General features: G+C 35.3%; 1 protein-coding gene across 8 annotated transcripts in view; it reads left to right on the top strand.

Annotated features, from left to right (window-relative positions):
- SBF2 (SET binding factor 2) overlaps positions 1-27,518 on the top strand; it is a 288,417-nt gene that overhangs the window by 132,120 nt on the left and 128,779 nt on the right. For all 8 annotated transcript variants that reach the window (XM_064452705.1, XM_064452699.1, XM_064452704.1 and 5 more), the window contains exons 4-7: positions 1,209-1,322; positions 2,916-3,026; positions 5,327-5,432; positions 27,139-27,271. In XM_064452705.1, the coding sequence (XP_064308775.1) occupies positions 1,209-1,322; positions 2,916-3,026; positions 5,327-5,432; positions 27,139-27,271 (464 nt within the window). The remainder of the gene's footprint in view (positions 1-1,208; positions 1,323-2,915; positions 3,027-5,326; positions 5,433-27,138; positions 27,272-27,518) is intronic.

Raw genomic sequence — 27,518 nt, 5'->3', positions numbered from 1 at the left:
GTACTTCTAATATAATTGTTTTAACTGCTTTTGTTTGGATACATGCATTTGCTTAAAGAAACTATACATTCTGAATTAAGGTTGTGAAATAAAGCTCATGAACTTGCAGCATTCCTGGCATTTGAGAGCATTTCTATTAGGTTTCTTCTATTTAATACAAAAGTGATGTTGGATTTATTTTTTTTTTAGTAAACTGAAATGATGACTAGTAACATGTCAGAAATAGAAGGCAGATATTTCATATTGTCATACAGAAAGGGAAGTGATTTTCATTGTGTTCCTAATTAGATAATATAGTGATTTTTACTTACAAGAATATTTGGTCAGAGGAACAAAAATACTTAAATTTTGTGGGTGGTGTATGAGTGGACAGAATTACATGCAAAAATTGGAAAGCACAGACTTCCTGTCATTTGAAAACTTAATCAGTTAATGAATTTGTCAAAAAATGTGTGGAATTTTAGTATTTAATGACATCTTTATTTTTGGTCACGAGTAATAATGAAATATTTGTGATTGAATAGTAAGCGCTGGCAAGGAGGCTATAGCAACTTACACAATATCCTGAACAACTTGCAACTTTATCTGCATTGTTCCTTTCTCTTTCTTTTAACATAAACTTAGTGGTTCATAAGTTTGAAGAACTTTTTGATAAATCTGAACTAGTTTTCTTCTGAAGAAATTCCTTTAGATTCCAAACTCACTGAGTCAGGCTGGAGATGACTTAATAGATAATTTTAGCTATAACATCAGTGGAAATTTTGTAAGAAATTGAATTATTGAATATGAGTAGGACAACCAAGCATTCTTTTATGAATTTTTTTTTTTTGGGGGGTGGGGGGGGTGTATGGTTGATTGTAAATCAGCTAACACTATGATATGAAAGGATCCTGGTCTATAATCCACTTCATTATATAAAATGTGAAACAGGGATCATTTAATGTGAAACATTGTCCTGTTAAGCTGCTGTCTCAAAAAAACATTATTTTAGGTGCGTTGGTAGATGACTTCCCAGGTTGAACTACACATAGATGCTTTTAGGGAGTTCAGGCAACCATTGGAATATGTTCCTCTTAGTTGCCTTCATTACCAGTTTCAAATAATACGTTCGTTTTTTTTCCTAAAGTTCTGAGAAATGTTAATTTTTTGTAAGAATGCTAGTTTGAGGTTTCTTTCTGCATATTAATTGGAGTGTTTCTGTTTTCAAGGGAAGAAAAGAAATTGAAGGTGAAGAGGAGTCTGGTTTAATTCCGCCTGCAGAAGTATTTGCTCCTAAAAGTCTGGTGTTGGTGTCCAGGCTAGATTATCCAGAAATTTTCAGGGTAAATAACTTGATATCGCCATTTATAATATATGTCAGCAGCCAAATCTGGTTTTAATGAGTAGCAGTGACAGAACTTTTGATTTAAAACATCTCAGAATTTATTTGGGTATTTAAAAGCAAGAGTAGGCTTAGACTGAACTAGATGAAAGTCAATGTCTATGACAGTAAACAGCCCCTATAGGTTGAAACAGTGCTTTTTTACCCTCCAAACAGTTTTAAATCTACGTAGAAGATGAAATAGAGATTTTTCTGGGCTCAATTTACAGTATAATGAAGGGAAGTATTAGGACAAACCCAGACTTGATCAGGTAAAAACAACACATTAGCACTATTTGATTAAATATATAATGGTAAATTAATAGAGAAATGCTAGTTTTTCTCCATATGTAAGGCAAAATGTCAGAGCCTCTTCCAGATCAAAGTAAGATGCATTACAGAGATTTAGGATGTTGGATTACTTTCAGCTGATGAAATATGGCTGATCTTAGATAAATGAAAAGCTTAAATTATTATTAAGCTAATACATATTAAGAGAAACAAATACAGTTCAGTTTACAGATCAAGGGAGGAAATCATTCAACAGTTTAGTTGTCATTAGACATTAAGAATGACTGTACCGAGTGAGATTAAAAGTCCACATAGCCCCATATTTTTTCTCTGATAGTGGGCTGTAGCACATGCAAAGCGAAGCATGTAAGAACAGGGCAGGCCATAGAAATAACTCCACAAAATATTTTCCTAATTCAGTGTGAATTACAGTTAAATGACATCCTGAACCAGAGGTTTTCCATATAATTTGTCCAGTTTCTTAACGGTCGGATTTTACAACAACCTGTGGCAAGGAGTTTCAAAGCTTAACTATATGTTATATGAAAAGTTACTGTTGGATTTATTTCTAAGAAAAGATTTCCTAAAATATTTGTAGAATTATCAAAATTACAGCAGTTAAAAGGCACCAAAAGGATGCTGTGGAACAAAGTTTTTTCCTTTTTTTCCAAAGGCTTCTAAGAACTGATGTTAAATGATTTTACATTAAATTGTTAGTAAAAGTGATAACTTTTTTGATTTCTCAATCAAAACTGGATCAATTTAAAAAAATGGAAATGCTGGTGTTAACATACATTATTTTATTATTTCAATATAAATATATTTTAAAATTAACAGTAAGTTAAGTAATATATGGAACTGCTGATGCTTGATGCTAGTCAAAAGCTTACTCATTCATCAGTATTCTACTCTAGAAACCAGTTGGGTTTAGGTCCATAGAATTCAAAGCACAGATCAAGCTATGTTGATTTTATAGTTTTTTAAAGTAACTTTTAGTAAAGCACTTTCTGTGTAATGAACAAAGCACAAATATTAAACATATAATTTCTTTTAAAAAAAGAATATATCTACACCTGCCAGCACATAGCCGAGCTTCTAAATAGTTGAGCTTTTTTTTTTTTTTTAAATGAATGATTGCTTCTATAGCAAATTACTTTGTCTTCAATTGGAAAGTACTTCATTACATTATATACATAGATCTTGAAGTAATTTGACATCTGCCTTCCCCGTATAGCAGTCTAATATATTTTGTCTACCTTTCTAGGCTTGCCTTGGCCTGATCTATACTGTGTATGTGGACAGCCTGAACGTGTCACTGGAGACTCTCATTGCAAATCTGTGTTCGTGCCTTGTCCCCGCTTCTGGAGGGTCTCAGGTAAATGGAAAAAAGGGTATTTTTCCAGTTAATTCAATTTATGAAGAAAACAAAAAATAAATTCTTGAAATATTTTTGAAGAAAAAAAGATCATAGTTCAGCTGAGTGCTTTCCCTGTGGCCTGTCTTCTAAAGACAGCAAAAATTCCATTCCAGGATAAGGTCAAAGGGTTAATTTTGTCACTGAGTTGGCTTTTTACAAGGCACAGTAACAAATCAAGCAGTTTATATAAGTTTAGTTTTTAATAATAGTGCATATTCAGGAATATTTCTGCTTGCTACAGATTTTTTTAGAGGCCTCTCTTCTTTGCCTTTTTTTTTAACATGTCCTTCACTTTAGTTCCTTTACCCATGTCTTTTTCTTGATGCAGTTCAGGATTTCACTGGTCTTTTCTTGGTAACTCCTTTAAATCTCTATTTTCATAAATTTTTTTTTAAAAAGGCTAAAAAAATAACTTTTACATTCTTTTCTCAGAGATAATTAAATATTCCAGGTAACCCATGCATTCAAAAATAAGGGAAAAGCTCTCCAGCAACTATACTTCTTTCTCCTTTTACCTATGCTTTCTATGGACAGAAAGTCACGTTTGTTTGTTGATTTACTTTAAGTAAATTACTCCTGTACACTTGTGGGTTTCTGACAATCCAGTTGGGTCTTAATTTGCTTGGCTTTTACTTTATGCTGTGACACTACTGGGAAATTGTAGTCCTTATAATGAAATGTACCTAGAAACTAAGTATCCAAATGGCGGTATTTTAAAGTTAATTTCATACACGTTTTCTCACACTTCCCACCAACCCTATGGATTATCAACCTTCTTGAAATCCCTGATTCTTTTCTGTTTTTTTCCTATAGCCCAGTCTGCTTTGGAATTTCTCTTAGTGGCAAAATGTCCTCTCAGTTTAGTCAAGATCTGCCTTATTAGTCTCCAGGCAACCACGTGTCTGTTTTTCCATCCCAAGCCTTTTGGTTTTGAAGGGGAGTGATTAGATTGTATCTCCCTATCAGAAACCTTATTTTTCCAGTGGTATTTGAACTTCATATTACAGGTTTTGGTGATCCACTTGACCTTCTGGCTCTTTTTTTTTTTTTTTTTAAATCCCCATCCATAAATACTGCTTTCCCCAGTGCTATTCTCTCTTCCGCTTTCTGTCCTCAAATAAAATGTTCTTTCAGTTTGAACTTAAATTTGCTAGTGTCAAACGACCATTTTAATCAGAAATTAAGTTATTCTGTTTTCTTTCTTAAGCTTCATGCCTCCAAGGTTAAATCTGAATTATGTATGTTAGAATGAGAACACCTGATTTTTTTATCTCCAGAAGTCCTTGAGGAGCCACCCAGGTTATTCATGTCTCCACTGTTGAAATAATCAACTGCAAAATTAGTTCTTGACCTCTATCCAGGTCTGCTGCTAAAGGACTGGGGAAGGGCACCTCTGCTACAGCTAAGGGACTTGCCTGGTTTAACTGTGGAACATTTTGGTTTCAGACATCTGCAGTGCAGCAGCTAGAGCTTGCTACCTTCATACACTCAGCGTCTTTGCTGCTGTACAAAATAGAGTTGTACCACACTTACTGCTTATACAGAAATGTCCCCTACCCACACCATGGTAGTGGTTAGAAGTAACTGCTTGAAATCACTTGCTGCTTGAATGTCACGTGGATTTACTCAGAGGAAAGCAAGATTATTTTGCAGTTACAATACTTTTTGGGATGTGATACACAGGTGCATTCCTTTCACTCCCATTTCCTGTCTCCCTCAAGGGAGGTATGTTCTTGTGCTGGAAAGGTAACTGAAGTTTTAATTCTACTTTAATTTGCAGAGCATAAACATAGGAGTAGCAGAAGTGTCTTCTTCAATACCCATATACTACAAGTATGTTTGTATTTAAAACATGCATGCGGACAGATATATCAGAAAACTTCAGTTAGAAAAATAATATGTATTTTTTCTGATTTGAATGGGTTTTGAACTGTTTGAGGTTGTTTTTTTTTTCTGGGAGATGTTTCAATGTGTTATTAAAAATGTAGTGTCGGATGCCTTCAAAGCCATAACTGTTTAACTAAATCAGTGGAAAAGCAAGGAAAGCACTATCATGCTATACATTCAAGGAGACATATCATTGTCCTCAAATTATATTTCAGGCCTCTATTGGTCAATTCAATTATTCTTACAGGCTTTAAACTTCTGTATACAAACCAAATAATTTTTGCAGGATGAATCACTTGACTGTATGACAACAGCTTGTTTTTTCTCTATAAATTAAATTTATACTCAGTGAAAAAAAATTCTTTCTGCAGAAACTGTTTTCTTTGGGAGCTGGAGACCGACAACTGATACAGACTCCTCTACATGATAGCCTTCCTGTTACGGGCACCAGTGTAGCTCTTCTCTTTCAGCAACTGGGTACGTCTAGGTCTGCTTTGAAAAAAATGTGCTTTTTTAAATTACAGGATGAGGTATCTTCTGTCCTCATTAGTTCAGATTATGCGCCAAGAAAGCTACACGGTAAATATTAATTTCTTTTGAATGAAAGAATGACTAATAGTGTTTTTATCCCCAAAGAAGACATTCATATAACCTTTTTGTACATTCTGCCTGTGGTAAGTTATCTCCAGTATTTTCTAATATCTGTAAATGTACTATGAGCAGAATTGAGCCTGGCCTCTGTTTAATTACAAAAGCATTCATGTAAAAATATTGCCCACCCCCTGGATACTGTACAAACTCCAAACAAAATCAAGGTTAATAATAAAACTAGTGCAACTGAAAAGGATAGTAGAAAAGATACCACGTGCTGATATTGGTAACTATGTGGAATTCCTATTACTCTGTTCTCTCTTATTCCCTGTCTTTCAAGATGATCTAACACAATCCTCATCAAATGCTTATTTGTTTGTTACAATTACAGCACTGCGTCACTGTTACCCAGGTACCTCAATACTAATCTCATGGGTCTCATTAAATTTTAACACTGTTAGTCTTCTTTCCATTGGTTTGTGAAGTGGCTTTGAAGCACAAACTTTTAGCAGCCATGGATAAGGGTGCAATTAATAATCTTCTGTGAACCTGTGAACCTCATGTTTGGTTTCCATTAATCAGATGGCCTCTGAATGTGTGTTTCATCCATTCTTCTCATAAATGGACAATAAGAATGGATGCAAACTGGAAAAACAATACTGAAGACGAGTAAGAGCCTCACAAGAAGAAGTATCAGATCTGCTGAGCACAATGCCATCTAGCACTGATAAGATTTAATTGTATCCTCCCAAAAAGACTATTATTCCAAAGCAATATTATTTTGTTGATAGCAGTTTAAATAAAAAAACACAGCTAACATGGTATAGATGCTGCTTATCCTCACCACACATTCCCTGAGGTTTTACTTGGCTTATTATGTCAAGGTTCGTTAAGATTACTCTGATCAGATTGCAGGCAATGTTTTGAACATGGGTAGGCCCAACAAAATTTCCCCTTTTCTGAAGACAGTGAATATGGTGTGAGGTACCATAAATAAGATACGATATACCATGTGGGTTGGTGTGTTTGTGCTGTAAGTATGGTGTGTGATACCTAAGTTGAGGCAGTTTATTTTGGGCAATTGTAGTGAAGGTTGCTATAAATTCACAGTTCTGAAACTGTTGGAGAAAGCAAGGCTTTTAGCTAGTGCTAATGCTTTTAGATAGGTTAGTTACCATGTCTTGTGACACTTGGCTTTTGTATTGCAAATTGGGATTGTAGTGTTTTGTCACAGGATCAATCTGAGGTAGACAACAAAGGGAAATAATCTGAAAAGTCATTTTATGCATCAGATTTATAGAGGGAAACTGTGTAAAGACAGTGGGGAATGTAAATATGGAAGGGGAAACTGGGGGCCATCTTTTCCTCTTGGATTCTTAGTAAGAGCAGGTTTGCAGAGTGAGGTGGTTTTTTATTCCACTCATTGTGTAGAAAAATGAATTTTAAAACTTCCATATGAGCATTTAAAATTGTTTTCACATACATAGAATTTAAGCTAATATTATTAACCACATTTTATTAATGGGTAGATATGTACAGATGGATGTCATGTAACTTCCTGAAGATACTGTAGCAGAGTACTGAAGAGTTTTGTGTGTTGTGCTAGCAATCAATCATCCTTTGCCTTTATATTTTGAAACTGTGTAACTCCTTATTAGCTCATGTAGACTTTCCAATATGTATACCTCTGATATACTTTTTGTCTACCATCTTTTTTCCATTCTTTGTTAGCCTTCTTGCTGTCAACAGTCTGGTTTCTATGGTTTTCTGCTCTTCTGCCTTCTTTTCTGGGTTCCAATAAATGTTTGGAGGTTCAGTCTTTCTTGATTTTTTGGTGGCTTATAAGAAGTATAAGTAACAGTCAGTAAGCCCATGCTTACCAGGTGCCCTTCCCAGTTATGGTGCACAGAAGAATATGAAAATCAGCAGAAGAAGCGGGAGGGAAGGAGATTTTGAAGGAGAACTTGCTCGTTGGTCACAATTCTGGCTAGTGACACTTCAGCTGGCCTGAAGAAAAGAGAGACTGAAGAAAGTATGTGATTATAAAACTTTGCAAACCTTCACAAATCGAAGCTGTAGGCTTACATCCTGTTTCCCTGAAGAGATCATAAAAGTTTGTGGAAAAAAAGAATTGTCTCTGTATGCCTTCTTTTCTGTTGTGGCATAATTTTCTTTGGAATTATTTAAGGAATAGGCAAGTAAGTTGGCAGGCAGCTGTAGTTAGTTATTTTTCTTAAGCAACTACTTGAACCCTTTGCAAAAGAGAGTTTTCCCATATCCTTTTTCTGACAGTCCCCACCCCCTTTTTTTCCTTTGCAAATGAGCCTCAGTTCCCAGCTGATTTCCTTTCAAAGTTTTTGTCTCTAAGTATCTGGGGATATAGCACAGTGGTAGAATCACCTTGTGTTTCTAAGGACACAAATTGAGAAATGTTTGTGTTTTCATAGTGTACATAATTTTACAGAATAGCACATAGTTCCTTTCACATGTAGGTGGTGAATTGTTGTTGTCTTCTTAAGGCCAAAGTTTGTTAATGATAAATTTCTGTTCGGATTTACTAAAATAAGAGTTGTTAATACAGCTACCTATGTCTGTGAGCAAAGGATGTTGAATATAAAAAGATGACCTGGAAGTATGAACAGACTGTTTTAAGTAAATTAGCATTTATTCTCATTTTTCATGTAGTCTTATGAAGAGTTAAAGGCAGTGAGTCAGGAACGATGTGGTAAAACCTATTAGCTCATCCCTTTGAAAAGTTTATTTTTCTAAGATAAAGCCTAATTCTTTCATCTGGAGATCATAGCTGAGCTTGTCAGAGTATTTTGTGCTTATTGTAACGATATTCACACTTGCTCTATTTCTCTCATTCTTCTTGAACAGGAGCTTAATGTGTATTAGTCTCTACTGACCTGGGCAAATGCATTCTACATCTGTTGTCCAGTGTAGTGTTGGATAGTTACTTTAATGACAGCTGTTGTCCCATCAAATGCTTGTGTTTAGGACACAAATATTGACTAGGCTGTTTGTCAAGTAACAACATGTTCAGTTATTTCTGTTCTGGTACAAGTCACTTACTCCTATTTAAATTATTAATAGAAAATTTAAGAGTACCTAGAAAAATATTTGTGAACTGTATAAATCACCTTTTTAAAAATAGGTCTTTTTTTGAAGAAGATGGGCAGCAAGACAAAATTTACCACTATGAATAGATACAGAAGTAATTTCAACATTTATTTTGAGAAATATTGTGCAATTGTAGTCTCATCATACTTTTTCTGCTTGGCAGGATAATACGGTGTCAGCAGATGACCCTCCCTGTATTACCAAGTTCACAGCATATCTGGAAATAGACCTTTATTTGTACTTAGGCGTTAAACTACAGTTGGGAAAAACATCCCCAAAGGTTTTAGGCTTAATAATAAGAAACAGCAGTGTTTGACATCTTAAATCATACATTCTTTTTTATTTTAAAAAAATTCATATATATGGGAATAATGTGACACAAGGCGGGCCTGTAACTGGATCACTACACCTAAAAATTATTTCATCAACAAGAATTAGCTGGAAAAACAGTAGTCATAATGTGACTTTTAAAAATGATCTGTGGTAGCTAGAAGACTTTCAGTGTTGTTCTGTTTCTCATTGTCTGTTAGTAAGATGGCAGGTATCTATAAAAACTTCAAAACACAGTGACCTTCTTCAGGCTACTGACTTTATTAACAATCCATTCCTGTGTTTCTGCCTTAAGATCTTTTCATTTCTCCAAACTCCAACCGTACTCGCCTTCTCCGATCTGCTGGCAGCATGGTTATTCAGGACTGCCATATTCAGTCATTTCTATCTGCGACATATACCTCCATCTCCCCAACGGGCAGTTTTTTCCGAAGAACCTAAGACACAAAATTATTTTAGGGACCTGAGCCGCAAAACCAAGAACCTAAGGTTTAACCAGCACTTTTAATTTTTGCAGGCTTCAAGGACTGGTAGCATGAATTGCACTGCTAAGCTGAGCAGCACAATTATGAAAATTTATTTTCTTGAAGAATTGAAGTTCCCCCTGCTTTCCAAACACTTAATCAAAACAAAAGTTTTCCTTCCTCTCCTTCTTAGTTTAGTTTTTTATCTGGGCTGTTTTCTTATCCCCTTATTTCCCCTGTTCCATTTCATTTGCCTGTACTTGTTTTCTTCCTCATATCTTTAATTCACCACTTGAGTATTTTCAGTAGAACTCAGACTGACTTTGTGTTTCTAAGACAGCAGTTTTTTAAGTGGCAAAAATGAAACTTTGAAGTAAATTCTACTTTGAATCTTGTGGATGAAGACACAAGGTAAGGGTGCTTTTGAATTCAGGGCTGTGTAGAATAGAGATTAAACAGAGGGAACAGGATGAAGATGAATGGTAATGCCAGGTTGAGCCAGGTTGCTTGGCAAGCTTGTCTTTCATTTGTCCAACCTATGACATAACTTGTATGAAAGTGTTAAATATCATGATCCTTCAGCCTTTTTACATATTTTAAAATATTTGTAATCTAGAAATTATGTGTATACCATTAGGGAGTATATGAAGCCTCTAAAACAAACACTTTATAAATAATGTATCTGGAGACTTCAGTGTCCTTAAATAATTCCTTAGTAATTCCAGATGTCAGAAGTGACTGGTTGATTAAACTTCCAAAGATTGTTACAGCTGCACAAAATATAAATACATGGGCAGATGTGTGTGATGATGGCAGAGCTGATAAGCAGAGAAGTACTTCAGTACAAGCAGTTTAAAATGTTCCACTTCAGTATTAATAGTACTGGTAGCATGTATTTTTTTAATATGGCTATTCAATTCCAAAATTCAACTCAGTGACTTGAGACTGAGAAGTTTGGAGGATTATCAGTCCTTTCTCCCTATTTGCATGTTCCTACCTTTCTTTTGCACCAGAGCAGATACTTCTCTGATACTGCAGAGAGCTGCTTAAAATTAATTCATTAATTATCACTAAGCAAGCCAACAGGAGTGAGTCATTTTCTACATATTTCCATGGTGGGACACTGACAATGATGATTTTTATCGGTTTAAACAGTCATGGAGCCAAAACCCATTACTGTTACACAGTGATAAATCCATTAATAACAAAGTGATGGAATCAATATACTCACTATATACTTGTTTATAATTTTTGAGTGGACTATCAAAATGTACAGAAGTAAAAGAAATGCTGTATTTTCTCATTTTCTAATTTTTCCATAATTTGATTTGTTATGAATTACTGAAGAATGATGGGGGAGGTTAATATCTTTGTTCTGATAATGAATGCACTCAAATTGCTTTGTGTGTTTAAAAATTTGTTTTGGGGAAAGATCTTTCTTAATTAGAACAGCATTATTTTAATTATTTTTAATGAAGGTATGCTGCTCCATCTCTATTAGGAAGTAGATATTTGTACATGCAGAGGGATTTTAAACTGACAAACCTGCATTTTACAATTTTGGTTAACTCGTGAAAACCCACATTGTTTCTTTAAAATGGTTCTGTAGTTGTGCCAATAACATTCAGCATACATTTTGCTCTCAGACACCTTGAAATCTCTGCTTAGGCTTATAGTTCAGTAGGCTCTGTCCTTGGTTCTTTTAAGTATTTCCTTTGAAAGCTGATGTCAGGGCCCTGAGCGCATCAACATCCAGGGAAACCCCTCCTCGTAGAGTTGAGCTGCCTGTGTTCGAGGTCAACGTTGATGTGCAACGTTGATGACCTTGTTCAAGGTCAAGGTTGCTGTGCAACCTTGGTTCAGACTGTTGAGGAAAGAGCTGTGTGAAAGATGCAAGAAGGAGGGGCCTGTTGACATCTTCACTTGGATGCTGGCCCTTGGTCCTTGCCTTGAGCCATCTTCTAGAGATGCTTGTGCCTGGCAGCATACCTCTCTGACTCAGATTGTCACTCATGGACTGGACATCCTGGCTTGATCTCAGGTCGTCTTCATGCCTGTAGACTTGCCTGGTGATCACTGACTGACCTAGCTGCCATTGCTGGACCTGATCCTGACCCTGCCATGTTGACTTCCTGGCTTCACATCAGACCTTCCTCATCACTGTGGGCTTGTCTGGCTATCTCGACTTTTGGCTGAACCTAATGCTGTCAGGACTCCTACCCAACATCTTTCTCTGGGTACTGTGGGACACCACCACTTGTTGGTGAGGACACTGACTCTTCTAGCCTTGCTTCCATACTTGGCACCTGCCTTGCCTTTTTTTTAACAGAGCAATGTGCCATTGCTAGTCCCTGGCAGCTGGCGGTTCTTCAATTTTCATTGTTTACCTTCTAAAAATCTTGAGAAAGTTTATATTTTGATATTAGTTCTTCACAATAGGTTTTGATCCCTTTCATACTAAAAATCAAGCTTTGCAAGTCCTACAAGAGATACAGTAGTGCACTGCTACCTTCCTGGTACAGTTTGATCCTGAGGAAGAGATCTTTCTTCATCTTAAAATATGCAAACTGGTCAGACTTAGCATTCCGCAATAAAGCTGGCCTCATCTGTTAACAACCTTTCCAACATTTTATTGCTTCCCAACACTACCTCAGAAATTGTAATGTGAGCTAATGGAATGTTTGTGTATCACAAAGATAAGCAACCCACAGTTCAGTAACTGTTGACCTATGGAGAATGCAGAGAAATGATCTTGTGCCGATCATCTGTAATTTTTTGTTCCTGTTCGAAGTACAAAGAATCACTATGCTGAGTCAGACCTCAACACCACTAGCCAGCAGAACAGTTCAAGTGTGAGGGGTTTTGCTTTGCGAAAGAAAAGGAAGATGATGTAGTGTACTGACTGTCACAATTTAGGGTGAAAGTTATCAGACACATACATACCAAAAGATCGCAATATTAGCAGTGTTGTCAAAGGTGAGCAATTTACAAGGCTGTTATGGTTAAACTGCATCCTATATAAGGGAAAGGCTGAAAAGTTCAGTTGAGTGTCACATGTGCCTTAAGAGCAAGAGAGCCTGAATGCTTGGGAAAAGAGTACACTGGCATGCGACATCATAAGACACTGCCCCGAATGCCCTCCATCACAAGTCCTTAACTTTTTCTTCTTTTAGGGAGAGGCTTAAATACCACGGTGGAGATCGGTATTTAATAGGTAATGGGCTCCTTGGGTAAGGAGCCCTCCTTCCTTAAGGGAGGACTTAAATACCGAGGCGGAAATTTTCTAGAATAATTGGATCCAAACACCACTTTGCATTTCTTACAGTCAGTAGCAAGCAGGATGCAGAAATTTGGCTTTTCGCAGAAGCACAACCCAATTGTGCAGTCTTATTCTTGTGGATATTGGTTTTAACCTCCCTTCTCAGTGACCCTGGAATTTTACTTTCTTTTTGCTGAGCTAGTATAAACTACCTTGTTGCTACTTCACTTTTATTGTTTCTGGTTCTTTTAGCTTTTTAGAACGTTTAGTCAAGTAGAGGAAGTGCATTCTGGACTGCACAGTGTTGTCTGAGAATGAACCCAATTGTATTAAAAGTATTTCACTTCAAGTACTGTGAATGGAACTACCTAAATAATTCTTCAATTTCAGAAGACAGTGGAGTTCAACATAGAAAAGCTCAATGCTGGCTTAACTGTAAGTCAAAGGATACATGTTGGCTAGTGGCACGATACAGGAATGATGCTTTTAGTTTGTTTTTCCAATCAAATAGGTGTACTTGGTCTGTAGTTAAACACTGGGGTAATAACTCATGAAGAAGCATTAGGTAAGTGACAGATGATAATGTGTGTTTAGCTGCTAATTACCTCTGTTTATACTATTGTTAAAAACTTAAAATAAGTTTTACCATTTTTCTTTTTAGGGATGATCAAACCCAGAAATTTCCTCTTACCCCAGTACACAGCTAGGTTGGGTATTTATGGTGTGTGAACCTTCTGCAGGAACACTCAGCAGTCATTGTTGGTGTGAGGTTATTGGCAGTAGTTGGTTGTCTTGAATGATCTGACAATTGCTCCTTCACAGAGATTAGGTGCCTGAATTCCTTGGCTCCTACCATGATGGAGGAGCTTGTATGGAACTGTAAATAATACATACTGGAAGAGACTTCTGAAAGTCAAGATTCAATCCCATACTCTCAGAAGGCCCACCTTAGAGTTAGATCAGGTTGGTCATGTAGACACGGATTGTGGAACAACTGATGCATATTAATATTTGGGAGTTTGAGTATTTCTTCAGGCTGTGGGCAAAATTATCTGAGAAGCTCTTAGCTTAATGTCTGTAAATGTAATATTTTGGCACATGGCTTAACCTTTAACAGTCCACTTTGATATATAGCTCAGCCCATTCTTATTCAGCTCTATCAAAAGACCACTAAGTCTACGGCAATTTTTCAGCCTAGTGTTCTGCTGAACAGGGATATCCAATGGCTACCTATTAGAGTCTCTTTAACTTTACTTTTCATAGTGACAGTTATTATTTTATAGATTTGCACTCTCATCTGATATACCTCAAATAGTTCCTAAGGCAGATGGATCTTACACAGAACCACGTCAGGAAAATGACAGGAAGCAGAGCCAGAATTTACTACTTCTGTGATTAAGATTTTTTTTTTTTAGGTAATATTTTACATTCTGTACATTTAATAAAAAAAAACCCACAAAACAAAAACCCTACACACAAAAACCAACCAGCCAAAAAAACAAACCCCAAACAATGACTCTGTTATTAGCGTTGTCATTTTCATATAACTTCTCTATACATTTTGTAAGATTATATAACAACATTTAAATTTAATTAGCTTTGCCATGGTTATTAGAAAATACCTTCAAAAAGGGAAAAACTGAATTATGATGTTCCTCAAATTAGCTGGCTTTCATGATAGCTAATTTTATAAACTGACAATACTTGTAGGACATGCTATGCTTTATGTTTTTATTCTGAATGAAAGTAAAAGTAGTCCTACTGCTCAAAAACTGTAGCCTTTAGAAAACATAAATCCCAGAATAACCCAAAATCTGAAAAGAATATTTAAATTGTTCGTCATATTATTGCTCATATTAAAAAAGCAGCCTACAAAGCCAATGTTAGGTTTTTCTGCTGTGTTTTATCCTTTTAATTTGCTCCATGTCATAGACTATATGTGTTACCATTTGCTACTCTACGTCAGTATTGTTCAGAGAGAGGAGTTTGTGGGTACACCTGCTTAAGCTGCAGAAAATGGTGAGCATAAAGAACAAATAATATAAAAAGTTCATGAATCAGTTAAGGCAGGAAGATAAAAGAGGATTTGTAACCATGGGAGGAGAAAAATTCTGGAACGCCTTCTGTTGTGAGTAGTAATGACAAGCACTAATACTACATTTTAAGGTGAAGCTTGATCTATTTGGGATTGCCTGGTATAGTCATTACAGTAGAAGGCTGGACTGTTTCAATGTTTATAGACCCTTCATTCCCATATTTCTGAAGCCAGAATATATTAAAGCACTCAGAATTTTTGTTTTTGACTATATTTGTTGACACTTCAAGGAGTGTTTCCTGTAATGTAGTAGTTTCTCATTATTTTAATTCTGGTTTAGGGGAGATATAATGTTCAGCCTCTCATGTAGTGCACTTTATGCCAACAGATTACTATATTGAATTACAGTATAAATGGGAAAAGACATTCCTGATAAATATTTATGTGTATTTGTATGGCCAGGAAATGTTATGAAAGGGTCACTGTACACTCAGCATGTGAGCTGGCTTCAACTTGTTGACTAAGAAAATCCTAGTATCTTCAACATAAAGCAAGAATTGTTTATATTTTAATACTTCATTATGTTCAGAAATAATATAAAGGCAGCCAAGGAATGAGAGGTTTAATCGGCACAGCATATGAAGTGACCAAATGCAGTATTTTCAGTACAGTAATACCTATAACTGGGGGATGCACTAAGATCCCATCAATGTGGGGCCCTTTCCACATCTCGTGTTTGTTATGAGACTTCGGTGGTATGAACCAGAACATTTTTTACCTCTGTCAGGTTGTTTACAAACTTCTTACCACACTCTCTCAGTCTTTTTTGCTTCCATTAGATGTCATATATCGTGTGATGGGAACATATATACCCTTTGTTGGAATTTAACAGCATGTATGATTAAATTAAATTAAGACAGTTTTATGGAAGTATATGATCAAGTAACTTCTAGTGAGTCTTTGATCTTAGTAAATTGTATATTGTCCAGCCTATGGAACCTGGCACCACATGTTGCATGAGTGGATGCTGCTGGCTTATGCTTTAGTTTCAGTTTAAATCCCAATGGGCAGCGAGTTGCAGTTAGCTCTATAACCCAGCAAAAGAGAATTTGCTGTTCAAGCTTTCCAAGTAGATTTGTGTAGTCTGTCAAAGAACAAATAGATTACCAAGGGATTTGACGTGGCATTTACTGCTAATGGGCCCTTACTGCTGCAACAGCAGAATAAAAAGAAAATGTTCTTTTAGCTGTTGGAAATAAAGGGATATTGTGATAGTGAATTTTGTACAGGGACTCTTCTGCACTCCCAAGTAACTGCACTTTGTGGACAATCACTGGGGCTTCACTTCCCCAGCAGCATTAACTGCTGGACAGCCAATCCTTTTCTGAATGTCCATTTCCAGTTGCACAGTCCTGCCCCATCCCCTGTATAAAGTGGTGCTTGGCTCACCCATGCTGAGCAAGTCAGTAGAAGATATTGGAAGGGTGGAAGGAGGGGAAGTCACATATATTTTCTGTCAGCATTCTCAGGTTGTGGTTTGATGCTGGGGTGGTCAGTCTAATAGCAAAGTGCTGCTATGAGAACAGATTCATCCCTCTTCCAGCTTGAACTAGCTCACCTTGGACTCCTATGAGCTTTAATGCAAGTGTAAAGAAAGAGCAGCAGCAGCATGTGGATGGGGTAAGACTGTCTCTTTCAGTGATAGCCATTAGAGCAGCTTGCGGTCAGGTGATGTCGAACTATTCCTTCAGTATTCGATGCTCAGGTTTTTTACATGTGTTTGTCACGTGGATTACACTGAGAGCTCTGTCATCACCAGTATAATGCTGGTGCCAGCTGTCAGTAGACAGGATTCTGGAATGTGTTGGGAGACAGTGATCAGTATTTTTTTGTAGTGTTCGCTGTTTTTGCAGAACAACGAAGCACACGAAATAAGATGCTCACTTACTTTTTATCCAGTGCAAACTTGTATTACTAATGACTTCTAATGAGACAAAATATGCAGTAGTTCATTTTAAGCAAATTATAAATCTCAGAAGGAAATTTACCTGACATAAGTAAATACTACTGTTAAAGTAAAGAAACTTGAAGCTGTGTATTTGATAAAGTACTGTATTTAATGAGCTGTTTTTCAGAAGGAAGCCTTTCAAATAAGATGAAAAAGAATAAATATTACTGTTAGCTTTATAACAATGAGGTGAAATTTTTTTAAACAATTACGTGAAAATTTCTTTGGAGATATTTGACAAGAAAGTAGTTTTCTATTTATAGTAGGACTTCAGAAAACACCTCTCAGAAGAGTGAATGCAAATTATTTTTTTCTAGAGGTGAGAGAAATGTAAACTCCAAAAGGCAAATGTCTAATAAATAAACAAATCTAGAAGAGGCAAAAGAGGCTTACCTCAGCTTATAGAAAATACTGAAACAGATACTACTTGGAGCAGATTATTTTTCTTTCTACTTTTGCTGGTATGAATGCAGAAATAGCTTTTCTCATTATTCCAAAGCAAACTCGATAGCAGTTAAATCATAAGACCTTGCAAAACTTTAAATGTCAAAACTTCAGTGTTAATACTAGTGCTGAAGAGGGAAGAAGAAACAGTTCTATAGAAATTTCATTCCATTTGTTCTTGTAAAATGATGTTTAAATTATTGCTATTTAATTGCAATGTGGGATGAGTTATTAGTATCTCAGGAGGTCAAGAAAATCTCAGACAATTTCACAGAGGTTTTAAAGATTGCTAAACATTTAGCAGAGAATCCAAATGTCGTCTTTTAAGAACAGCAGATGACTGTTTTCACTTCTCATGTTTATGGTGTTTCACAGTTTTCTTAATTGAATATCTGTGGGTTTATGCGCCATGAATATCAACCAACAGTGCTGAAGGTAACTCTAACGGAATATCCTGATCAGCCACCTCAGTTCTTGTTGTCTCTGAATTTGTTAGACTCCATTAATATAATACTTCAGTAACTATGTCCCTTGAGAAAGACTTTGTAGTCCTTAGGCAGGAAACAGATATGTTTGCAGTTTCTTGTGTATCCTTGACCATTTTTCCTGTGTACAGCTCAAGAATGACAATAGTCATCTCATTCTTGGATATTTTCTTTCTAAGGATCATAATGGTATTACTCTCGCTCTGCATTGTTCTTTTTAAAGGACATCTTGTTAAAAGCACATTTTTCTGCTTTAAATGAATCCAGTTAGATTATGGGTATACATTTGCTCCATCAGGATTTTATTTGTGGTATTTCTACTAAGAATATTTTACAATCCCCATTACGATTGGCAGTTTTTCCCGTATGTTATACTGTTCTTTTTCATATTGCAGCTACTCAAAATTTTGTGTCTTTAATTCCCTGTTTTGCCTGTGTCGGCTTTATTCTTAGCTCTGAGTGAAATAGTTGCTTTTAAAATTTTATGTAAATAGATAAGACTTATTTATCTGGAATTAGTCATTGTAGTTTGATTCAAATCACTTGAGACTTGCTGTTTTATATGTAGCTGCAAAGAAGACAAAAAAAACCATCATCAAGGTAAAACATCATTAAGTGTTTTCATATGCTTCTTGTGTTGGTGAAAGTGAAATGTACCAATATCATACCTTTAGCATATACCTTCATATTTTCAGAAATTCTGGTTTGCACGTTGTGCCTATGGGTAAACAAAGATTAAGGTTTCAAGATCAGGATCTATGACATGCTGGTATCTGTAAGTGGACATCACCATACCAGGTTTCTGATGATACCTAGGTAACATGGCTACGTCCCCTGAAAAGGCTGTCATTAACATGTAAAAGTTGTCAGGCTTTATTCCCAGACAGTTCTTGAATTGACAATGAGGGAATAAATACAGTAATTTCATTTTGATATGCCACTTCCCTATTAGTTAACATGCTTTGCTAATTACCTTATATGCAGGATAATTTCCAATAATCTCTAAAAAGTCATGTCATTCTGCCATGGCTTTGAATATGTGGTCAGAAAAGTTAATATCTCTTTGTTGTAATAATTTTCCTGATTTCTATAATGAAATTTTAAAAAAATGGGTTATTTGAAAAATTTTCTTTCTGAAGTTTAAAATGTCCATAGGTGGCTGAACAGAAATCCTCCTTTACTTTCAGCCAGTTTACCATATGAATCAATTTGGAGAGCTGGTAAATTGCAGTATCTATTTTTTATTATTTAAATAAATCAACAGTTGCAAATAATTTAAATAAATCAACAGTTGCAAATAATTTCTCCTTCACATCAAATTATGATTTTACATTTGCTCTCAGAATAAAGAAAGATAATTTTGGCTAATTTAACGGCTATAAATATTTTTTATAGCGCGTGCTTATTTTCCCAATGTATCTTTTAATGTATGTGGGAGAGAAGTTTTCACAAAATATTTGGTATCAACCATAAATTCTTGTTTCTTAAAAGGGCAGTTCCAAGGACGGAGAGTCACATGTAAAAACTTTCTAAAAATGCGGGAACATTTCAGTAGTACTCTCCCAGTTCTATTTAGGGAAATTGGGCAGCATTTCAATTAATTAGTATGTATCTGTTATCCCAGTCCACTCAAATCCTTTTACAAAATTCTTTCTTTGAGTTTTGGTTAGTGTGAGTCTGTGAAGGTTATATAGAAATTCTGTATCCTGATAGTAGTTTTATACAGAATTACTGTTTATCTCTACTTAGGACTTTCTTAGGGATGGAATACTAGATATTTATGGGATAAATGTCCAAACCAAATAGCTTCCTATTTTAGGTAGATAACTAAATAATTAAGCAGAAGATGGGATGTGAAATGAGATGTGAAATAAGATGTGAAAATAAATCATATTTTAGCAGAATAGACTGTTACTCAAGTGTTAATGCCTGCATGCATATAGAGACGGTAAGAGAATAAAAACTTCTGTTCTAATCTGATAGTTAAGAATTCAATATTGAGAAATACTGCTTGCCACCCTCCCTATAGGAGAAAAAAAATTAATCTCATATTTGATTTGCATGATTACCTTCCCCATAACAGCTCTGAATTTACTTTTATATGCAAACCTACTTTGACTTTCTCTTGGCGTTTGCTCTTTACTGGAATTTGATTTTGATGTTTTCTTCAGTAAAAAAAAAAAAAAAAAGAAAAAAACCTAACATCTAAAATAAAGCAACTAAATCTATTTTTAGTAGCACTTACCAAGCCTGTCGGTATGAGCCAGACATGCAATCAGCTGGAAACCTTCAGCTGGTAATGCAGGTTATGTTGGTATAATTCAAAGTTTGCTTTCATGTAAATTTGGCATTTACCTCCCTGCCATGTGAGTACTTTCTATATATGAAACTATTATTTATCTGTTTTACCTTCCATTGTCTTTCCGGCTTTATTGAGAAAACTCACTCAGTGCACTCATAGATCTTGAGTGTAGCAGTCTCACTTGGATTATGTATAGCTTTAAAACTGTGCATATGAAATGGTTTTGCACTTCTCTTTCAGGGATGAAGATCTTATTACCTTAATATTTTTATTATTAATTGTCTTGAGCGATATCATTGTCTCTGAAAAAAAAATATTCTGATCACGGTCACTTAGTGTATTGATATTGTGTTCGAAGGCTCAAGGAATCCAGAGGGCTTTTGCTGCTCCTTTAAGTAGGTCTGCAGAGAGATTGAATGAAATTGGCAATAACGAAGTGATGTCAACATGCAAATGACAGACATCACCGTGTGTCTTCCTAAGTAGATAATATACTGTGCTTAATCCCTGTCTCCTTGTGCCTGTGTAATTTTGGGTTTGGATGACAACCATCTGCTTGACTCTGTGTTGATGGAACACAGTTGATATTGTTAGACTTTGGGGGAGCAATAGTGGTAGGAATATTTATCCATCAGCTGAAGAGACCTTTTATATATATATACACACACCCATTTTCACAGTCGCATTGATATGGTCTTTAATGATCAGTTGGCTTTTATGGCATTTATACTAGAATCTTTCTGTACAGTCCTCCTGTTCCTTTCCTCTTCGTACCCTCCACAAAGGCTGGTTTGTAGAGAAGCCTTCATTCTGCCCTCCTTCTTACAAAGAAGATGCAATGTTTGTGGTTTAGATACTGAATTGCCTTCACTTCAGTTCCAGAAATCAAAAGTTTATATCTAAAAATGTGTTTTGATTTCAGTACTGTGTGTCACACCCATGTTTGCTTGTATGTGCTCAGAAATTAGCATGAACACTTTGTTCATTAAATGTTTGATTCTTTGAGAGAGGGCCTTTGCTGAAGGCTCTGTGCTTTAGAGACTGCTTCTCTTCTTTCTTAGTCTGACAAAGATCAAAAAAGTTAATCTCCTGGTCTGACTCATGTTCTCTGTTACCCAGCCAGAAGTAGGATAAATTAACCTTCACAAAACTCTCTGCTGGCACAGCTAAATTGCTCCCCATTTGTGAGCAAGTCTGGCTATAATTTAATAATGTAGTGTGCAGTGCAGTTCTACTCTAATAACAGAACTGCATACTCTTCTAAATGTGGATTGATCCTGAACTGATTGACAGAGCAATTTTTTTGGTTTCTTTTAACTTTGTGTAGCTGCTTGGAGATACCATGTAATTTTTGGGTTGGCAAGTGAATGCGATTTGGCAAGGATTACCCATATGAGTATTGAGTACAATTGTTACCTCTTATTTATTAGTTAAGCTGTATTTTGTTCATTAGCAGTGCTATGCAGCTACATCTAAAAATAAAAATGAAAAGAGTTTTGTTTTTCTCTACTTTTTTCCCAGTTATCTTTAGAGCTTGACACTGCCTGGCACAGAACTCGTGCTATGCACTCTCCACTGGCCTTTCAGAAAGGCTTTTCAGTCTTTGTTGACCCATTTCCTGGATTAGTCTGGCTAAATTATGGATTTTTTTTTTTGTTTATTAAGCTTTTTCTTGTGTCCAGTAATTCAAGAATGGCATATCGGTATAATAATGTATTCAACTAGTTGAGTTTCCAAATCTCATGTTTATAACTCTTTACAAAAGTCTGAAGAAGTCAGTGACAATATTTTGATTTCATGCAATATAGAGGACAGTTAATAATTTGTTGAGTACACTTTGTGTTTGAGGTTTTTTTTAAATCATGCTTCAATAAATACTTAAATTCTAGAACAACAGGAAGCAGGCAGAATGATACATTTGTTGATGTAGGATGTCAGATAATTTAGTACAAATTACAGATTCTTTAAATACTTGAAAACAGTGAAGGTCAGGAAGCCTCCATTCAAAATTTTCCAGTGTATGTATAATATTTTACAGGATGTCTGTCTGTGTGTAGACTGCAAAAGAGTAATCTGTAAAAATCAACTTGTTTGTTGTTTTTCATGTTGTCTATTTATGCCCTGACAAATGAGCATCGGATGTAGCATGGAGTCTGAAGACTTGTGTATGGTTCAAGGTTACAGACAGACACAAGTTTGTCTTGTAGCATGAGGAAACTGGGCTCAGGCTGTTATTCGGAAGTGTTTGTTTTCAGTAAACAATATGCAAGGCTTGAAACACCACCTTGGTGGCTGGGTCAAATAATCAATAGTGTAAATGGTTTAAAAAAGGAAAGTAATCAAGTGTCTTACTACTTATAATTTCTTTGATTCTATCAGATGAAAATTTCCTTCACAGTCATTATATTGCTTATATTCCTGAAAACATGTATTTCAAAGTATGTGTGGAGCAATAATTTTTCTATTGAGTTAGTGGCTATCATCTTGAAAATAAGAAAATTCCAGATTAGATGTCTATATTGTACACTTGATTTTATTGATTTTATGTTGTTCTGTATTGTCTTCAGAGTGTTTTTAAAATAGAGAGAAAGGGAAGGAAAACATCTGGTACCAAAGAAGCTGCCTGGGTTGTACAAGTTTTTCAGTCAGTGGAAGTGGTTAGCCTGGGTTTCACTGTCCAAGTGCATTTCCAAACTGAGTAGCCTGTTTTTGTGAAGTTGGTTGATATTGGTGATTAGCCTTTCAGTGAAAGAGCACTTCTAGTACTAAAAAAGAAAACCCAAACCAAAACCCCCCAAAACTTCATAACTTCTAATTTTTCATACTTTAATATTTCATAGGCTGTGAAGCTTTCATTCAGGAAAGATTAAGCGTCAGTGAAGTTCTTCACCTTAAACTGGCTTTTGTGAAACATACCCAAAGAAATTACCTTGGTTATTTCTTGGCATTTTTTTGTATTGTGTTGTTATTTCTTGTAAGTTATTTATGTATTTTTATATAAAATCTCATTACACAGGACAAGTCAAATATTATCATTGTGGTATATTCATTTATATTGTAGGTACCTTGCAGAAATGAACATAATTTTATTTTCAAATGCAAGCACACAAGATTCCTAGTCTCGTTTTTTCTGTTTCTGCTGAAATGTGGCCAGTTTTGGTGAGGTGACTTTCTGCATTCAGAAGGAGAAAATGGCTGAGAGAATTTAGAAATCACTTTTAGATGGAGATTCAATCTATTGAAAATACAAGGTTCAACCTGAAGCTAAGATCATCTATAAAGTTATGTTGGTTACATTAGGTAACTATTGTATGTTTCCCACACAGGTTTCTTGTATGCATTTGGACTTAGCCCGGGTGTGCAGATGGGGCATGCAGATGATCTGTATCCTGCCCTTGGTTGTCTGCTGCTCTGCTGAGGTGTTTCCTTGCAGGGACTTTAGCCAATGATAGATTGCAGGGCAGTAATGTACATAGTCCACAGTTGCTTTTCACTGCTTTTTTGAAGGACCTGCTAACTTGGACACGTGATAGGGATCACCAAACTGGAGAGAAAACGCTTCTTATCGATTTTGATATGTGAGCATTTGGCAAGTGAGCTTTCCTTGCCCCTACCAGCCAGTCTCCTTGCTTTGATGATGGCTTTCATCTGTCCCTGTTCAAACTCACAGAAAAGGTTGGATATTTCCCAGTGTTCTTACTGGGTTTTTACTTGCTATTCCCTACGAGACCTGCTGATTTATGACAGAGATGTGTTTAGATGATCTCAGTTTTGGTCACTTTCATAAGTTCTGCAAATAAAGCAATGCTTTTGTCTAACTCAGTAAAGGTGGGGCTACATCTGTTTCATTCATATCACAGCAAGCATTTCAAATTCATCTTTCATGGCCAGTTAAAATGTGGTGAGCATCTGAGACACCAACTAGGAGAATGTAATAAAACCATGTTTGCAGTAAATATTCTTTTGTGTGGCATCAAATTTTCACATGGGAGAGAGTTGCTAAAAATAGTAATCTTAAATGTCAAATTATATTGGTATATTGGTATATTGTATATTAAGCTACAATGAGAAATGCCTTTGTGGAGTACAAACTAAAGCTTTATCTGTGGCCATTATTAGGCAGCAAAACCAGACTAACTTCCCTAGTGAAACTATGAAATCCTGACAAACTGTATCATCCCTGCTTAATAGTTTAAATTAAAAAAACAAACAAACAAAAAACCACAAAAAACCCAAAACCTAGAAACAAAAAAAAGCCCAAACATTGGTTTATTTCTTCTTTTTTTTTCCTGTCTTTTTATTCCAGTAACTGTTGCCTTTTGAGTATAGTCTATTTGTCCTCCAGTAAAACCTTGGGAGGAAGGTAGAGCTTGTGAACTTCAGGCTTTATTGTAGATGAGTTCAGGTGACAAACTTGTCATAGTACTTTTTTACTTCTTCACCCCCTCCCCCGAGTTTTACAGAAACAAAGACCTTATTTTTCTGGTTACCAAGAACATACTCTGGGTAGAAAAGTTGAACTTCAGTGGAACTTCAACGCTGAGTTTTGACCTCTCTTCTAACACAGTGTACAATAACTTGGGTTCTTAAAAGAAACTATCAAGAAAAATCAGCAAGAAAAAAAATTTACACTGATGAGACATGCCAAATTTTCTGTAAATTGAAGACACTTAACAAAACCTATTTCTTAGAGTGGTATAGATAAAAATCTAACAGACGTACAAGTTAACGCTATGTATGAACATGAAGATTACCTATATTAGCTCTACAATAGTGTTTCTTTTTAGTAGTCCCTAGGAGAATGCGTGATCTTGTCCTGTACAGCCAGTGTGTTCTCAATTTTTTAATAGAACAAAGAAAAGCAGTGTAACCATAATATTTTATTTTGGTTTCATAGACAGATATCAACACTAGAAAGTCAGAATGTTTTGTATACATCATCTTTTTAGAAGACTGGTGTTCAAAAAATATGAAGTACTTGCGGGTATCCTCCTTATACATAAAAAAATAATCTTGATTTCCACTTCATTAATGTATTTTGTTAGTAAACATTTTGCTTTTTTAAAGTGCTCATTAATTATATACTATTGAGGATTGTATTTTTTTATATCTGATGAGGAAGCCTATATTCAGAAGAGATTTCAAGTGAAAAATGCTGATACTGGGTGTTGCAGGACTTTTAAAGGTATTGGGATTAAGATATTCCTTCTAGGCTCTGGAATAATCGTAATCCACTATAAAAAAAGGCCATGTAGCTTGAAAAAAGGGCAATTTTTTAACACAGTTTGATTTTCATTGAATACTTTCAGTAAAGGAATGTTTTCAGTCTTTGTGAAACACAATTTACAGTCAATAACATCCAGGAAATACTTTATATCTGTTACTTCTCAGCCTAGGTTGCAATTTTAAGACATGCAGAATAGTCAACCATTTTTTTCAAGAATTTTTAGTTGTAAATATTTTGATCGCTAGAGAATTTAGTTGTACCAAATGTTGTGAATATTTCTGAGTTTTGTAGGGATTATTTTCCTCATAAAGTTTTATATAGGATTGCTTGAGAATTTTTGTATTTCATTATAGGAAAAAAGTGTCATATGTTTAAAAAAATATATTCTTAAGTGTATTAATAAGATAATTGATGTTGAATGAAATGGTGTAAAAATCCCACTTAGCTTGAAAACAAAAACTTAGTTTAAAACAAAAAGTATACTCCAAAGCAGTCTTTAAAATCTTTTGGGAAAGGAACAAAGGCAGTTTTGCATAAAAAAGGCAGTTCAAGTTTTTAATTTCTTACAGAGATTTATTTATTTTTTTTAAAACAGGCAGCAGTTTCTAACTTTATGTTCAAATATGTACATACCCTCATACATACATACACAAGCAAGGACACTATTTCAAGTTAGCACTCCTCAGTGAATGGTTAGAGGCTATTTCATGCACATAAGGAAACTAGGTTGTTTTTTCTCTAACACTATCCTTACATTGTGTATTATAAAGCAGTTTATTTTATACTAACACAGTATTAACTATGCCACTGAAAACAATAGCAAATATTTGCAACAGTAACACAGTGTTATAACATAGCTTGAGTCCTTGAGTCCTCTCAAGTCTCTGCCTTTGATTTCACGAATCTGTCCTTAGGATTTTTGGAGAATAGACTTTGAATCCATTATGTTATTGTTTGACTTGCTCATACTAAGAATTAAGTCTTTTTTTCATAAACCGTCTCTGAATCCTAGTCCCTTTATATTTATGAAACAAGCTCCACCCCAGCGATGCAAATTTCCATACAACATCATAGAAAAAAGATTTGTCAAAACATGTAATAAGAATCACTTAAGCAAAACAAAGTGTTAATTATCATATGAATATAGTCACACTTCTTATTGGGAAGATTATTGCAAGATAAGCAGTAGCTTTGTAAAGGTAATACAGGCTGTTTTAGTGATAACACAAGCTATGTCCTCAGGGAAACATCATACATTCCAGCATATTTCAGGAAATTTCATAAATTTCAGCATATCTCACATATCTCAGACATGTCTGCTTCTCAGGATGGGACTTTGTTTTAAAGGAAATGTATTTTTGGTTTTCCCTGAAAGCACATGGCTTTGTCTCCTAGGTAAATTATATTGTCTTAAAAAAACCCAAACCCATCATCTGATTCATAAGTCTTACCCTAAATCCAGTGGGGCTTGTTTAAAAAGTCAGCCTGGATCAGTGACCAGAATTGAATTCTAGGTACACAGAAAGCTATTTAGAAATACACAAGAGTGTTGGAAGTCTTTATTAAGCACTGCTGGGGATTGTGCTGAGAAGAGGAAATCCTTAAAAGTGGTATTGAAAGGGTATATTCTGTGTGTGTGTATATATATATATAAAAAGGTATATATTCTATATATAACAGAATATGTATGAAATGTAGAAATACATTCAGGTAGTGTTTTATCAACCTGAAAAATAGAAAGGAAACTGCACTAGTTAAAAGCTAGAAAAACTTGGGGTTTGGCAATTTATGCTTTTTATATATGCCTTTTGAAAATTCCTCAAGAAAATGGTACATTTTAACATAATTTTGATTCTTCTTTGGGCACGTTGTTACAGGTTGTTTATTTGGTTTTGTTTTTCTTTTCTTTTTTTAGGAATCCAAAATGTACTCAGCTTATTCTGTGCAGTGCTTACAGAAAATAAAGTTCTCTTTCACTCTGCAAGTTTTCAGAGGCTCAGTGATGCCTGTAGGGCTCTGGAGTCTTTGATGTTTCCCCTCAAATATAGGTGAGTTGAGTTTTGAATCTTCAAACTCTTTTGACTAATCTTATAACTCATTTTATATCTTATATTGCACTGTCCCTAACAAAAGATTTATGTTGCTTGTTCAAATAAGCAAAGGTTTTCTTTATCGTATGTACAAGTTCTAGCCTGTGCACATCATTAATAAAAATCTGATTGCATCATTACAATGGAAACAATTAAATGAGCAACATCCAACCTACAAATAAAATAGAAACCCTACTCACAACAT

This window comes from Phalacrocorax carbo, chromosome 5, assembly GCF_963921805.1.
Source record: "Phalacrocorax carbo chromosome 5, bPhaCar2.1, whole genome shotgun sequence".
Taxonomy (NCBI): domain Eukaryota; kingdom Metazoa; phylum Chordata; class Aves; order Suliformes; family Phalacrocoracidae; genus Phalacrocorax; species Phalacrocorax carbo.
The sequence above is the reverse complement of the archived record's forward strand: the minus strand, read 5'-3'. Positions and strand labels throughout refer to the sequence as shown.